Below are 14,826 nucleotides of genomic sequence, written 5' to 3'. Positions count from 1 at the left end.
GAAAGCTAGCTGGAGTTTTTATAACAATGTGCCGGGAGTCAGGCGTTCTCCCCCGGTGTACCGAACGTGAAACTCTCGGCCAGCTGACAGCTGGCGAGCGGAGCAGGCATGTCCGAAAGTGTCAAAACATTTTTGTAATAAGGTCATGTACTGATGAACCGAGCAGATATTTGAGACTTTCAAAGCCACATTCTCGCCTAAAAATGTTGTAAAAAATCATGTTGTGTCACTTAAAGTGTAATATAGCAAAATAATTTGCCGGGCGGGGGCCGCTGCCCTGCAGAGAGGCTGAGGTTCCGAGGTTCGGGTGCGGACCGAGAGCGGCCGGGTGCGCGGCGCCCCTCGACGTGATCCTCCGCGCACCGCCGTCCTCCGCGTGCTCCCGGGTACCCAGCACCTAGCGCTAGCGGCGGCTGCTAGCTCACCATATCCCGTAACTCATTGCGGGTCCAAACGAGGCTTTTAAGCAAAGCGGCAAGGGTGGTGAAGAGCGACAAATTATTTGTTGCTGAGAATGCACTCACAGATATAAGGTGAGAACAAAATAAATGCATATTTAATGCATATTTCTACAGCCACTTATCTTTGAAAACATTTTTTTCTATCTGTCTTTCTTTTTTTTTTTTCACATTTAGAAAACTCATTGGCCATATGACATAACACCTCATCTGCTGCCTTAGTTTATGATAATGATACAGACAGAGGCCAAAGCTGCAACCCGAACTGAGGTGAATATAAAGTGAGCTGAGGAGGGCCTGATGTGGGTAGAGGTGGGCAACAAAATAATGTGAACAGCCTAGAACACAATTTTGCAAGCCCATGGAAAAAGACTGATTTTCAAAAATTCTCTGTATAAATTGCAGCCGCATGGCTTGCTGGCCGTTTGGTAGCAAACACACAGAATTCAGTGAAAGTGCAACGAAAAATTCACCTATCTTCTTGCATTTTTGATTCATCAACTAATTTCCAACAATCGCAGGCCAGTGAGATACCACGTGAGCTGACTTGTCGTTCAGTTCAGAGTCGACTTTGAGAATTTCTGTTCTAATGAGTAGCAGCGTCCTCATGTTCCTCAGTTGTGGTGAGGTGCAACGAAACAAACGGTGTTATGCAAAAGAGTAGATGTTTAATATTAGCTAATGTTGTAGTTTTTCCACACTTGTATATTGTTTTTGAGACAGAGTTGTGTTACAAACCTGAAAAACGATAACAAACTGGCACTCAGTTGGCTAGCTATTAGCCTAGCCTGGAAAAAGACTTCTGTCTCTTTCTCAAAACTATATGTTCTATGGCTGATAAAGACTTTCTATTGATAACTATATGACAGAACATCCCTTCAAAAATGACCAGACTGTTTCTTTAAAGTACTTTCTTTCAAGAGCTCTTCAGTTTTTTGTCAGTTTAGTCAATATTTGTCTTCCCTTTCTACCCAGACACACTCCCACACACACCTCATTTCTTTCGGTTCTCATTTCATTATAGGTATTTCCTCCTCAGCCTTTCATCTCCTTATGTCCATTTCTTATGTTCATCTAACGGAGTCCCCTGCTGTGCCTCTGTGGAAAATATGATGTTAATGAAGTGTCATTAGACCTGTGAGTGTGTGTTTGTGTTGCTGCTAATCTTAGTCACATCCACTGTTCTGCCACCGGGGAGACATATGACAAATGAGGAGAATGAGCAGCAGAAAAAGCTAAGGGAAATGTCAGAAAGACAGTTGGGAATAGAAAAGGATAGTTTTTTTTTAAGTTTTAAAAGGAAGTAAGGGAGATGTGAAGATGGAAGGGAATTGGTGAGGACAGAGGTGAAGGAGTGGAGGATGACACCAGATGAGAGAAGAGAAGAAGTAACAGTAAAAACAAATTCATTTTTACAGCAGCCCTGCAGTCTGGTGTTGACTAGCTTACAAATGTATTAAAACCACAAGTGGTTTGATATCTTCTCATGCCAGAAAAGGACTTGGCTTTGAGACGCCAAATTTCTGTTGACACTTTCCTATATTTTGGGGAGATATTGTCCTGATTAGATCTTAGAACAAAGGTTCCTCTTCGTGGCTGGTTAGTAACTTAAACATCCAGCTTAGATGAGGCTAGTGCAAGCTTTATTTTGTTCTCATCAGAAAAAAAATAAAGAAATTATCCTCAAGTTCCACTAAAAACTGTTACCAAGATGTTTTATTTTGTATGGACAGAGCAAGATATTATGTGACTTGGTTTGTTTTTCATATTGATCATTTCAATTCAAACAAACACACACATACATACCTGCTTCACTGATTAAGCGCAGGTTGCATGGTTGTGAGATGGTTGTTATTCCACACACCTTTCATAGTCCATGAGACACTCAGATTAGAACTCCCCGAAAGCTCCTCCTACAGCGTTAAAACGTGTTTCTTCCCTCCGGCTTCTCAACTCTCCTATCCTTGTACCGAGTTTTGCTTTCCTTACCGCAACCAGATGTGTTTACTAAACTGACAGAGACAGTCATAGCCACGAAGAGTGGTCTGTGTCTCCGCGTGGTCATTTTAAGTTCATAGGGTACATAGGTTTTGCTGGAATAGCTGTAAAGACGGCTGAATTTAACAGTGCTTCACAGCGGAGACTGTTTGAAACAAAATGACCATTAAAGCTCACTGGCTTTTCCACATAAACACGCCCACATCTTCTGACCAAACACACAATACTTCGATCCCTCCAGGATTTCGCGGGAATTTTTTGTGATTGTTGCGCGCTAAAATGCCTGATTTCGCGGGGAATTTTCCTAAAAGTTGCGATGAAAATTTGCAATTTTTAAAAAAAAAAAATCAATAAAAAACTTGACTAATTGACTATGAGCAAGAAATAGCACACTGGGATAATATGTCTGCATGTGTGTAATAATTGTCTGCATTTTACTTGCTACAATATTCTCAGTGTCAGTGTTCCTGCATTGATTTGTCTGCTAAATGCAATTATTTGTACGCCTAAAGCGGGTAAAAGTGAATCATGCTTTTCTTTTTGATTGAGTGACACAATATTTACAGGAATGACTGCATATTGATAGAAAAACGTAAATTAGTTCATCATCCATCAGTGCAGTTAAAATTTAATTGTCTTCCATTTCTGAGTTTTTAGATAAATATGTCAGTCCCTCCAGGATTTCGCGGGCATTTTTGTGATTGTTGCGGGCTAAAATGCCTGATTTTGCTGGGCATTTTCCTAAAAGTTGCGATTTTTTTTTTTTTTACTAAAATCAATAAAAAACCATAACTTTTAATATATAAACCAAAAATACTTATAATAGTTTTGTAAGATAATTACCACATTATCAAAAGGTGCTTTATTTGAGAACTTTGATAGCTTATAAACTGGCATTCATGACCATTTATGGATTGTCACTCGTCTGCTGCAGCTCTCCTCACATGTTTTACAGACACAAAGTGTTTGTCGATGGATGACTTGCGTTTATGTTCAATGATTACACTGCAGGACGTGCAAAACAGCTTCCCCCCACTCTCATGCAGCTGGGTAGGAAACTGTTTTGCGGGGTTTTTTGTTGAAATCTTTGTGGGCAAATGTGAAGCGTTAGCGCACATTTTTGCTTTGGTCCCCTCCTCCTGCATGCTCCCGGCATTCTGATGTTAACAGGAAGTGACGTCATGTGTCTTCTTCGTGAGTTATTTGGGGTTATTTTGTATCCCACTCTACACAAACCCACAAAGAAGACACCAGACCGCAGAAACGGTGGCGAATCACTTTAGAAACAATAAATTTTGGGTTAAAGTTGCAGGAAAGTTGCGGTGTTTTGGGCAAAGTTGCAAAAAGTTGCGATTTCGCGGGGTTAGCTTGATTTTGCGTTAATAGTTGTGATCGCAACATCGTGAAATCCCGAAGGGTCTGATACTTGGTGCAAACCCTTGGGAGAAACAGTTCAGCCAGGACCTTGTGTCGAGAAGGGGCGGGTGAAGCTGCTATGCCAACAAAATGATGCAATTTTTGTCACTCAACCACCTGAATGAGAGCTGACTTTGTGACCTCTCATTGAGTAGGTGAAGGCCTTAATGGTGCATGATTCCATAATTTGGTTATGTATATATTTTTTTCCCTCTGCTTGATTTAAAAAAAAGCAATTTTGACTGACTACAACAATTATTTTTCTTTCTTTTTGAATTGTTTCTAAATGCCAGAAGGAAGGAATTTAGAAAAAATATAGTTTTGTGGCATGTCTTTAATTCTGTATAAAAAATAAATCAAACAATTGAAGAACATCCTGAGTGGTGATTCCATACTTTTTGCAGTGGTTGTATTATTTATATGCTTGTTGCATGAATTCAGCAGGATTCAGAGTGTTTTTTGAGAGTAAGGATTCCAAGTTAGATATGGATGAAGGAGCCAATAATTGTCAGTGTTAGAATGAATTTCAAGCAAATATGTAAACAAATGTTTTTTGAGTATTATTGACATGCCAACACTTTGCTAGCTTATAGCTTTCTAACAATACAAGATGAGCTTTGCTCACTTTAAGTCTTTCTGCTAGCTTCTCCATTCAGGTGATTTATTAGAAGTTGTCCCCCTGCTGCCCTGATTCCAGATCAGATGTGACACTGGAGACCAAAGCTGAACAGATCAACTGCCTCACTGCCCACTGAAGCCCTGATTGTGTGTGTATGTACCAGACGCGTTCTGCTTTAATGAGCTATTGTTCGACAGAGTCACCACTCGAGGGGAGTCTGTCGCTTAGCTGACCCCCTGACCCAGCCATGCTGCACAGAACTCAATTAACCATGCATCATTGTTTCCTTCTTTCTTCTACTCACAAAAAGACCATGTGGGCATTTTGCAATTAGCAGCTTGGTGTTTTTTCTAAGTGACCATGTATGTAAATTAAGTGTGTGAAAATGTGGTCATCATTTGCTGTATGTCACCACCTCCTTTTAAATGCTTGGTTTCTTGTGCAGTTTTAACTGACAGGGTAATTTCAAATACATGCAGGGCGTTGTTCTGGACCCCCCCCACCATGATCCGTCTCCATCTATCTTTAAATCCTTTTCCAGCCATCCTATCAGAACAATCTGCTACTCTGTCTTCATCTTGTCAGACTTACAAATATTTATTTTTATTTTTTTGCAATGAAATTGTTAGCTCACCTTCAGACTGTTCCATCAGTTTCATTAGGATGTGCTGGATCCCCTGGCAGTGATAACTTGCACAACTTTGCAGTCCTGGTCAGGCAAACAGTTCATTGATTGTTTAAATTAACTATAATACAACAACAACAAAAATGTTATGTGATAAGTATATGGCTCACATTTAGTCATTTACAATGGGAGTCACTGTCCATTTTGGATCGATCCCCTAACATGGTTTTAAAATGAGTGTGTGCTCAATAAAGTCAGCTTGCACACTAAACATGACACCTTAGTGTCATGAACAGGAGTGACGAAGGCGAACCCAGAGCGCAGACTCGTATTTAACAAAAATAATTTATTAAATAAAGAAACACAAAACAAAAGCTGACATGGCAGCAAAACAAAATAAAGAACAAACTAAAACTAACATGAACAGAAACGGGGACGGGGACAAGCAGGACGGAAAACCAACAACCAGAAACAAAGCTACAAACAATAGACAATGGACCAGCGAGGTATGGGAAGAGTGACCGGGTTTTTAAGACTGCAGATAACGAGGTGAGTGGGAACAGGTGGCATGATTACTGATTCGGGACAGGTGAAGATGGGCGTGGCTGACAGACAAATGAATGACTGGGGGAGAGTGGAAATGAGAACACAAACATGAGGACAGAACCAAGAAGAAAACAAAAACCAGATAACTAAAAATAGGAAACAGAACAAAACAAAAACAGAAAACAGAAAAGCCAAATCACCACACTTAGATGCCTTCCCAACCCTCACTGGTGAGAGCTTTTAATGTACCTTTGACTGAAAAAGCAGAAGAATGAAAAGAAATGTGTACAACAAAGAAAGTATAACTGAGTGTATTGTTCCTGCAACGGTTGTTGCATTGTGTACAAAATGTGATAAGCCTAGTACTAGTTGACTAGTGACAAAGAGCAAATATTAAAACTGCACTGATTTTGTTTTAGAAATTAAAGAAAAAATTTACATGGCATTTATGAATTAAATTTTGTGACTTGACTCTCTTTTCCAGAGAACACAAAGAACATAAACTAGATTTTCATTCTAGTTTTTTCATTTGCCCCATATCATGGACACATTGTCTCTGCTTTCTCCTATACTCCTCTCAGGACCCCAATATGCTGTCTCTACAACGACAAACCACTTTAAACTTGCTATAGAAGTTTTTTGAATGCTTAAAACCATGATGGACCTATCACGCTCTATAATGTATACTTAGCAGCCCACTTCATTTCTGATAGACACCTAAAAATTTCCCCAAGACCCACAAATTTATTGATGTATAACAGCCTCTTCAGCTCAGCTTTACAACAGAATTTATTGCTAACTTCTGGCCTGATAAATGAATCTGTGCTGTTTTGCTAAATCAATGAATCAATAACAGATACTCCTGATTTCAACTAGTTATGCATATACAGCACACATTTCACAGAGCCAATTTCTTCTCTTCCAGGCTTTCCACCTCTCTGAATAAGACCAAAGAGCTGTCAATTAACACCAGGGACAGAATAGTAGATCTGCACAAGGCTGAAATGGGCTACAACTATTGGTGTGATTGTTTAGAAATAGAGCTAGAGTAAAATGGCCATCAATCACACTTGGTCTGGAGCTCCATGCAAGATCTAGCCTCATGGGGTGAGGATAGGGTTGTCATATTTCAACATGACAAGAAAAGGATGCCAAACACAGCCGGGCTTTGGTCCTAGGGGGTAGAACGACCATGTGCCAACTGACACACCAGTGAAATGTCTTTAATTATTGATTATGGTCTCAAGAAAGTATTACAAGTCATATTTAACATTTTAAGTAATTTAATACCAATAGACAAAAAAATAAACAACCCCCCTACTTTTCAGTTATGAACTCCAACATCCATCCATCCAGCCCAGATTATGTTTGTTTTAATACTAATCCTAATTTCACTCAATGGCTTGGCTGGGAATTTTTACATAGTGTGTAGTGTTTTTTTTTCTTAGTTGATATTTTGTCTCTCTCCATTAAAATTAAACCATCCAAACTATCCAGCACTCCAACTTTTTTTTTACATACATACATACATACATACATACATACATACATACATACATACATACATACATACATACATACATACATACATACATACATACATACATACATAACTTCATTGTCAACACAACTTCTTTTAACAGGGGTGTCAAACTCGATTCCTCGGTGGCCGCTCTTCTGCATGTTTTAGACGTGTTCTTGCTTTAAAAACACCTGGTTTAAATGGATGACTTGTTGCCGTGCTCCTGGAGAACTTGATGATTTGATTTGGTTTGAATCAGGTGTGTTGGAGCAGAAAAACCTAAAACTCCTAGGACAGTGGCCCTCAAGGCCTGGAGTTTGACACCCGTGGTTTAGGAAGAATGTTTGACTTGTGTCTGTGTTATAGCAATAGCTGCTTCTTCCTGCCTTTTTTGACTTTATTTTCTGACCGATGACTCTCAGCATTAAGATGTTGTTTTGCCTGTAAGTATAATAAATCCTTAACTAAAAAAATCTTCATAGCTTAGTTCTCTGTTGTTTTTACTAATGCCCTATAGATGATGAGCAGAAGATACCATATTTTACAGTGTGGTGTGGGGACATTACGGCAGCTGTCAGCTGACGGTTTTGTAACAAGAAATGTGAACAGGCCCTAAAAATAGCATCTGATATTCAACAGAATAACATAATATCTCTAAAAATGAGAGTGCAAAGTTTGCTGTTCTTACTGGTATATATGATGCTTTTCCAGAAATTATCTCACAGACTTTCCTCTAGGGTCTTTCTGATTCCTGTATCTCTTTGATAGACAGGAGGTCACGTGTTACATGTTTCAGTTTGTCAACAGCAGCTACATGCCCAAAGACATGTCTGTTTGAAAACTGGTGAAGTATGCGCTGGCATGTCCAATTGCTAATACTTAAAAAAACTGGCAAATATTAGTTGATAGTTAGTTTATATGGTGCAGTAAATATACAGTATTTTGGATGTATATTGCGATCATGTGTATGTGAGAATCTAGATGCAGGATGGTGAATATTTTTATGACTCAAAGAACAAAAACCCTAATCTGACACCAACATGGCATAATTCATGGATATTAGCAGTATTTACCCCCTTTTTTTCAGCAGGTGTTTTCTTTGTAGATCTGGTTTACAGCACCCAACCACAGCATCCAGTGTCCCTCTGTTTCTCCCTGTCTCCTTTCAGCAGGACAAGGTCAGACTGTGCTCCACCCTTTACAGTAGCACAGCAACATGACACTCCACACACACAGACACACTCATTCAGATACATGCACACATATCATTTCCTTCTCCTTCCACAAAAGCTTGTGGGAAAAGTGACATCATCCTCCGTCTTTCTTCACAACTGTCAGTTTAAATAAACAATGGAGCCAAAAGGTTAAATCTCTCCTGCTTTAAACTGCTTCTACTTGTATGTATACTGAAAATATTACCTGGTAAAGTAACAGATGAGATGACACATGTAATAGTTTATATTTAGAATATCTCCAAAATCAAGTTGTCTCCCTGACTCATTTGATTTGGGGGAATTAAACTGAGGAAAATTATGCATGTATCATATTAATTTCAGTTACTTTATGTAGTGCCAAATCTCAATAAAACTCTTATATACATATACATATAAACAAACACATAAGCAAACAAGTCCAATTCAAATCTAAATAATTCCAAGTACTGTCAGAGTCACATTCAAATCTAATCAATCCAACTGCAGTACAAAAGCAGTCAGATTCTGTCAGGAGGCGTGGAGAAGGAGGCGTACCCGGAGTGCAGACTCATCCCAAGAACACTAATTTATTTACGTAAAAATAACACAAAATCAAAAGGGCTGACGTGGCAGCAAGCAAACTAAATACAAAACATAAACTAATGGAGCGACAAGGCAAAGAACATGAACGTGACATTGACGGGGAAACAAGAGCAATGAATCAGCAGGGTAGTGATGAAATTGACCGGGTTTTAAACACTGAGGATAATCAGGTGAAGTGGGCACAGGTGAGTAACGAGGATTGAAGACAGGTGGAGAATGGCGTGACAGGAAAGCAGGAGCAGACTGAGGGCAAGTGGGAAATGTGAAACAAAGACAGGAACCGAACCAAAACTAAGAACAAACTCAAAAAATACTAGAAATCATGACAGATTCAGTAAATTATAAAATAGCAGTTAGTAAAAAATGTTTTAAATTTGAACAAACATGGAAGAAAGTGTTGATTTTCCTGGGTCTTTCAGTTGATGTTGGTAGACTTTAGGCTTAAAAGAAAAATCCTCTTCAAAGTGAAGTAGAAATTAGAAACAATGATTTGTTTGAGTAGAATTTACAGTGCATACTGATTGAAAATATCTGACAATATCTTTTTCAGAAAATCCGAAAATAAAACAAAGCTAAAGTTCAGAAACCTTAAAAGTGACTTTAGTAATCGAAACATGTAACATACACCATAATTTTACAAAAAAGCCTCTTTTTTATATTTGTACATATATAGGATGTATCCATATACAAATAAATTTAGATTTGTTATTGATATTTGACTTTCAAAACAATTTTTGCAGTAATTTAGCATAAGCCAAGATAAGTTAAATTTAATAATGAGAGTATGGAGATTAAGAGTGTGAGTGCACCGACCATACTTAGATTTGACCTAGTTATAAGTTCAGTCTGCCTCAAAGAGAGCAAAAATGACAAAAATGAGGAAAAACAGTCACTTTTAGTGCTGAACTGGTTTTCTTCTCAGCTGAGAAATGATGCAGCCACAGAACCTTTTTGGGTTAAAAAGACATCTAAATGACTTCTTAAATGCAGATGTTTAGACTAAAACTGTGTTAGAGAAAGTTTAGTAGTCATCCCTGTCCACACTACTCCAGCATATTTTAAACAGAGGATTTCTGCTGTCCTTATCCAGACCAAATGTTTAGTGAGAAAAAAGTAAATAAATGAATAAAAGTGCTTTACAATGTGAACATTTTTCAAAAGTTCTTTTTGGTAGATCCATGTGAAGTTGAAATGTCGAACTTTTCAAAAATGATTAATTGATCCTGTTGTTATTGCCAATAAACTTTGGTTGTGTGTTGAAATGGTTAATACCTCAGAGGAAACTGTAAACAACATCAAGCAAAAGGTTTTCTGAAAACCTTTTGCCAAGCTAAGAATATTGGTTTTCTGTACTTTGATAAGTCATTATTATGGACTTTCTTGCCACCGACTGGCATGTTATAGGTATTTCAGTGTGTTTGTTAGAATCATATAATCGTATAAATGGAGAACTATTTAATCAAATATCCAAACATAGCCTTAGATGTTCTGAAGCGCTCTGGATTAGCTGTCATTGGGAAGAATGGATAAACAGCGCTGATATCAGGCACCAATCTCAAATGTTTCCTTGTTCAACTCTCAGCTGAACAATGTGACAGTGTGTTTTGTTGATGACACTGATGTTATAATTGCATTATAAGAAAAAAATAAAAATAATTGCATTATAAGTTCTTGGACATTGAGACTGCAAATCAGTATTTTCAAATTGTGTAAAATTTCTGATTGGTGCTCTTTAGCATTTTTTAGTGATAAACAAACTTTAATTGTGCATCTTATGTTTTCAGTTGTTTGTGTTTTAAAATCTATCTGTAAGGATGAAAATGCCTGAGCTGCAGTAAATGTGGTTTAAATTTAGTTGCAGATAATAAGGGCTAGGACGAGACTAAATGTTGAAACTGAGTCGATGGCTCAGTGGTTAATGTTAGCAGTGTTGACATTAACATTAACATTAATGGCAGAACTAGAGCTGGTGTTTTACTACAAGATAATTACTTGAAAGAAGGTCTAACATGCTGTCAACCATAACATGACACATTGGAGAGTGCTAGAAATATTGGAATGAGTGCAGATAAAGATATTTTGAAAACAGACAGCATACATTTAACTAGTTAATGGCAAAGTTTTAAACACAAATCTTGTGTGATCAGGTAGTGCTTAGAATATAAGTTTGGGGTCAGTCACAGGTAACACCACACCAAAATTTACTTCAGTATTTGTAAAAGTGACTGAGTTAAAGGCATTTTTGTTTTTGCTGAGATTGCATTGCTCTGATGGCCATCTTGAATTGATTGACTCCAAAGGTTTATCAATTTGTGAGGATCTGGAGTTAGCTCCGTCTATGGGCGGCGCTACTAACCTTTCCTTCCTCAGCTGTTCCTGATTTCCTTGATGAGCTGATCCAGCATTTAAGCCTCCGGCTGGTTCCAGACCATCGCTGGAGCATCAAACCTCACTGGTTTGAGTCTCAGCCACAGGTTCTAACCTCAAGCTAGTGACTTAGATAATTTGTTGTTATTTGCTCTTCGACTCAGGTTGCTGCCTCGCCTAGACGGTCACTGCCCGACGGGAACTTACCTGTATCACGACTGGATTACTTACCTTACCGGACCGCTGGATCTCTTACCTTCCGGATCATCTTGGAAACCTTTGTTACCTCCTCGACGCCACAAACGCCTTCTACACCTGTAAGAAAGAAAAAGACATTATTCACAAACTCATCTGTTCTCAACACTAAACCAAGACTTGTACCCGAGACTCACCTTGCTCCTTCTTGCCTTCCAGACTGCTCCTGACTACCACCACTGTAGATACCTGCACCTTGTAAATAAACCACTTACCTTAATCCTTGTCTCCGTGTCTGGTTTTGGTTTCGCTCCTTGGACAGAAAACCTGGTTTATGTCACAATTGTAGACATCAACTCAGTGATTACTTTCTAAAATTTTTAATAAAATCGGTTCAGTGATTCACTGAGATATTTAGCTAACAGTGCAGAAAAACAAACACACAAACACAGGCAAAAACATTATGACTCTACCTTTTTGTCAGCGGTGGGTGATGATGTTCTTACCAGGCTTACCAGTTCCAGGACTGGAGCAGATGTACAAAGAGAACTACCATCAATAGCCCCACGTGGTTGTGGTTTCAACATCCCATCTAGAGCCAAAGCAATTTTATAAAATATTATGCTTATCCTGAATATATGAGTAATTTTGTCTCACTCAGATCTTTACCCCTTGTTGATTTTTTTTCCTTCGTGTTCAAAACAATAAAGATCACACTGGCTAACTGACAAATGCAAAGTGGCAGTTTATAATGTATTTTGACATTAGAGAGTCTAAGTCTACATTTTATATAAAAACCTGTTTTGTTGGACTTTCTACTCTCTAATTTGCTGTTGTTTTGTTTGTTTTTCAGGGATCTAAATGGGAACAATCTGACGGTCATAACCAAGACAGACTTCTCTGGTCTCAAACACCTCAGAGTTCTGTGAGTTACACACACATTGTCTTTATCACATGGATTAGAAATAAAGTATCCATCCTATTAACAGATGTTGCAAAAACAAACAAAAAAATGTAACATTCAAATGCATAGGTAATAAATATAGACACGTACAAATTTGTTCGTACCTTTTTGTAAAGATAATAACCCCAGAAAGGTCACTGAAATAACTTGAAACTGACAAAAATAATGTTAAAATACTAATATTATAATACTAAAAATCAACTAATGCGAATAAGTCACTGCACAGAAATATTTTAAAAAACAAACTAATCAAACTGGCCTTGACAGAAAGGATTGTACTCCTAGAAAAGATTGAACATAATTTTCTCACAGGGACATGTTAAACTAAAGTGTGTCCTGTAATTTCATCCCAGGTGTCTTGTGATCAGTCTGCCTGCCTGTTTAAAGGGTGAAAAGTAGTCACTGTGTTGTTTGGTATCATGTTGTGTAACACACTGAACATGGGGCACAGAAAGCTAAGGACAGAGTTGTCTCAGGATCTTAGAAACAACATTACTGAGCATAATGTTAAAGGTAAAGACTATAAGACCGCCTCCAAGCAGCTGGATGTCCTTTGACTACAGCTGCACAGATTATTCAAAAGGTTAAGATCCACAGGACTGGAGCCTGTCGGGCGGGGGAATGGGGACGGAGGCGAACCCAGAGTGCAGACTCATCTTTGAAAGAAACTAATTTTATTAAAATAAAAGATAATCAAAAACAAAAAGCTGACAAGGCAGCAAAACTAAATATAACAAAATCCAGACTTGGTACAGCGGCAAAACAGGAGGCAAGACAGGAACAACAAGACAGGCATGAAACAACAATGAACCAGCAGAGTGTGGAAGTGATGACTGGGTTTTTAAACAGAGGAGGTAATTGGAAAGTGGGCACAGGTGAAGCAATTAGCAAGACTAGAGGCAGGTGTAGATTGGTGTGGCAGGAAGGCAAAAGAGTGACTGGGGAGGAGTGGGAAGTGACAGGCACAGAGAACATGAACACAACAAAAACCTAAACCAAAAGGAAGACACCTGAAACACAACTAAAACAGAAAACATGAAAACAAACAAAAACAATAAACTAAAACACAAAAACCCCGAATCCCGACAGAGCCAACCTACCTGGATGTAGCTGCAAGAAGAAAACTGACATAAAATTTGATATATAATTGATATAAAATTGAAAAACATAAGAGAGGGGTAATATGAATAGTAAAAAAGTGGAGAAAGTCAAATGGTTAAAATGCACTGGTGTCAGATTGCACGGGTTACCATGGGTCACTGTTTAAGCCAAAGTAGACTTAATAGAAGATGTTGATGACAGGGGCAGGCACTGATGGACGCAGGGACTGAACAGAGAGTGCAAAGAGGCGTTTATTAGGGATTAAACTTCTTCCAGGCTGACGGGCCTGGATCTAAGCCAGCGGGTCCAAATCTGGTCAGGACAGTGTCCAGATCTCAGGGACAGGGGGTCAGAACCAGGAGGTCCAAATCCAGTGGAGAGGGTCAGGATCAGGGACAGGAGAGGCCACTGGGTAGAAGGAAGAGACAGACAGGTTAGTAACCAGACAGTTTGGTCAAGCTTCTAAGGCAGGTCTGAAGGTGTTACCGCTGAGGGTTTCACAACAATCTGACGCCGTGCAGGGGGAAGCTCCATCCTTATATGGCAGCAGCTGGAGATCAGGGTGATGATCATCAGGTGTGAGGAGACACAGCTCAGCAGCAGCTGTGACAGTTGAAGGAGACTGACCTATTGAAATCATAAAAAAGTCAGTCTTGAATTTGCCAAAATGCATATTGAGAAGCCACAAAGCTTCTGGGAGATTGTCCTTTGGACAGATGAAACAAAACTGGAGCTTTTAGGTAACAAGTCCCATCAGCTTTGTGTTCACAGAACCAAAAACAAAGCACACAAAGAAAAGAACCCTGTGCCTACAGTGAAACATGGAAGATGCTCGGTTCTGTTCTGGGGCTGCATTTGCTGCATTTGCTACAGGGTGTCTTGAATCTGTTCAGGGTTCAAAGACTATCAAGCCATTCTGGAGCAAAATGTGCTGCTCAGTCTTGGAAAGCTTGGTCTCAGTGGCAGGTCATTGATCCTCCAACAGGATAATGATCCAAAACACACAGATAAAAACACCCAAGAATGGCTCAGAACCAAACATTGGACCATTCTGAAATGGTCTTCTGAGCCCTGATCTACAGGTGCTGGTCATAAAATTAGAATATCATGAAAAAGTAGATTGATTTCAGTAATTCCATTTAAAAAGTGAAACTTGTATATTATATTCATACATTACATACAAACTCATATATTTCAAATGTTTATTTCGTTTAATTTT

General features: G+C 38.8%; 1 protein-coding gene across 1 annotated transcript in view; it reads left to right on the top strand.

Annotated features, from left to right (window-relative positions):
• Positions 1–14,826, top strand: part of LOC108247446 (slit homolog 1 protein) — a 137,265-nt gene that overhangs the window by 11,501 nt on the left and 110,938 nt on the right. Inside the window, exon 2 of the mRNA XM_037974921.1 lies at positions 12,396–12,467. Within this exon, the coding sequence (XP_037830849.1) occupies positions 12,396–12,467 (72 nt within the window). The remainder of the gene's footprint in view (positions 1–12,395; positions 12,468–14,826) is intronic.

The sequence above is a fragment of the Kryptolebias marmoratus genome, linkage group LG3, assembly GCF_001649575.2.
Source record: "Kryptolebias marmoratus isolate JLee-2015 linkage group LG3, ASM164957v2, whole genome shotgun sequence".
Classification (NCBI taxonomy): domain Eukaryota; kingdom Metazoa; phylum Chordata; class Actinopteri; order Cyprinodontiformes; family Rivulidae; genus Kryptolebias; species Kryptolebias marmoratus.
Note: the sequence above shows the minus strand (reverse complement) of the source record. Positions and strands in the feature narration are given on the sequence as shown.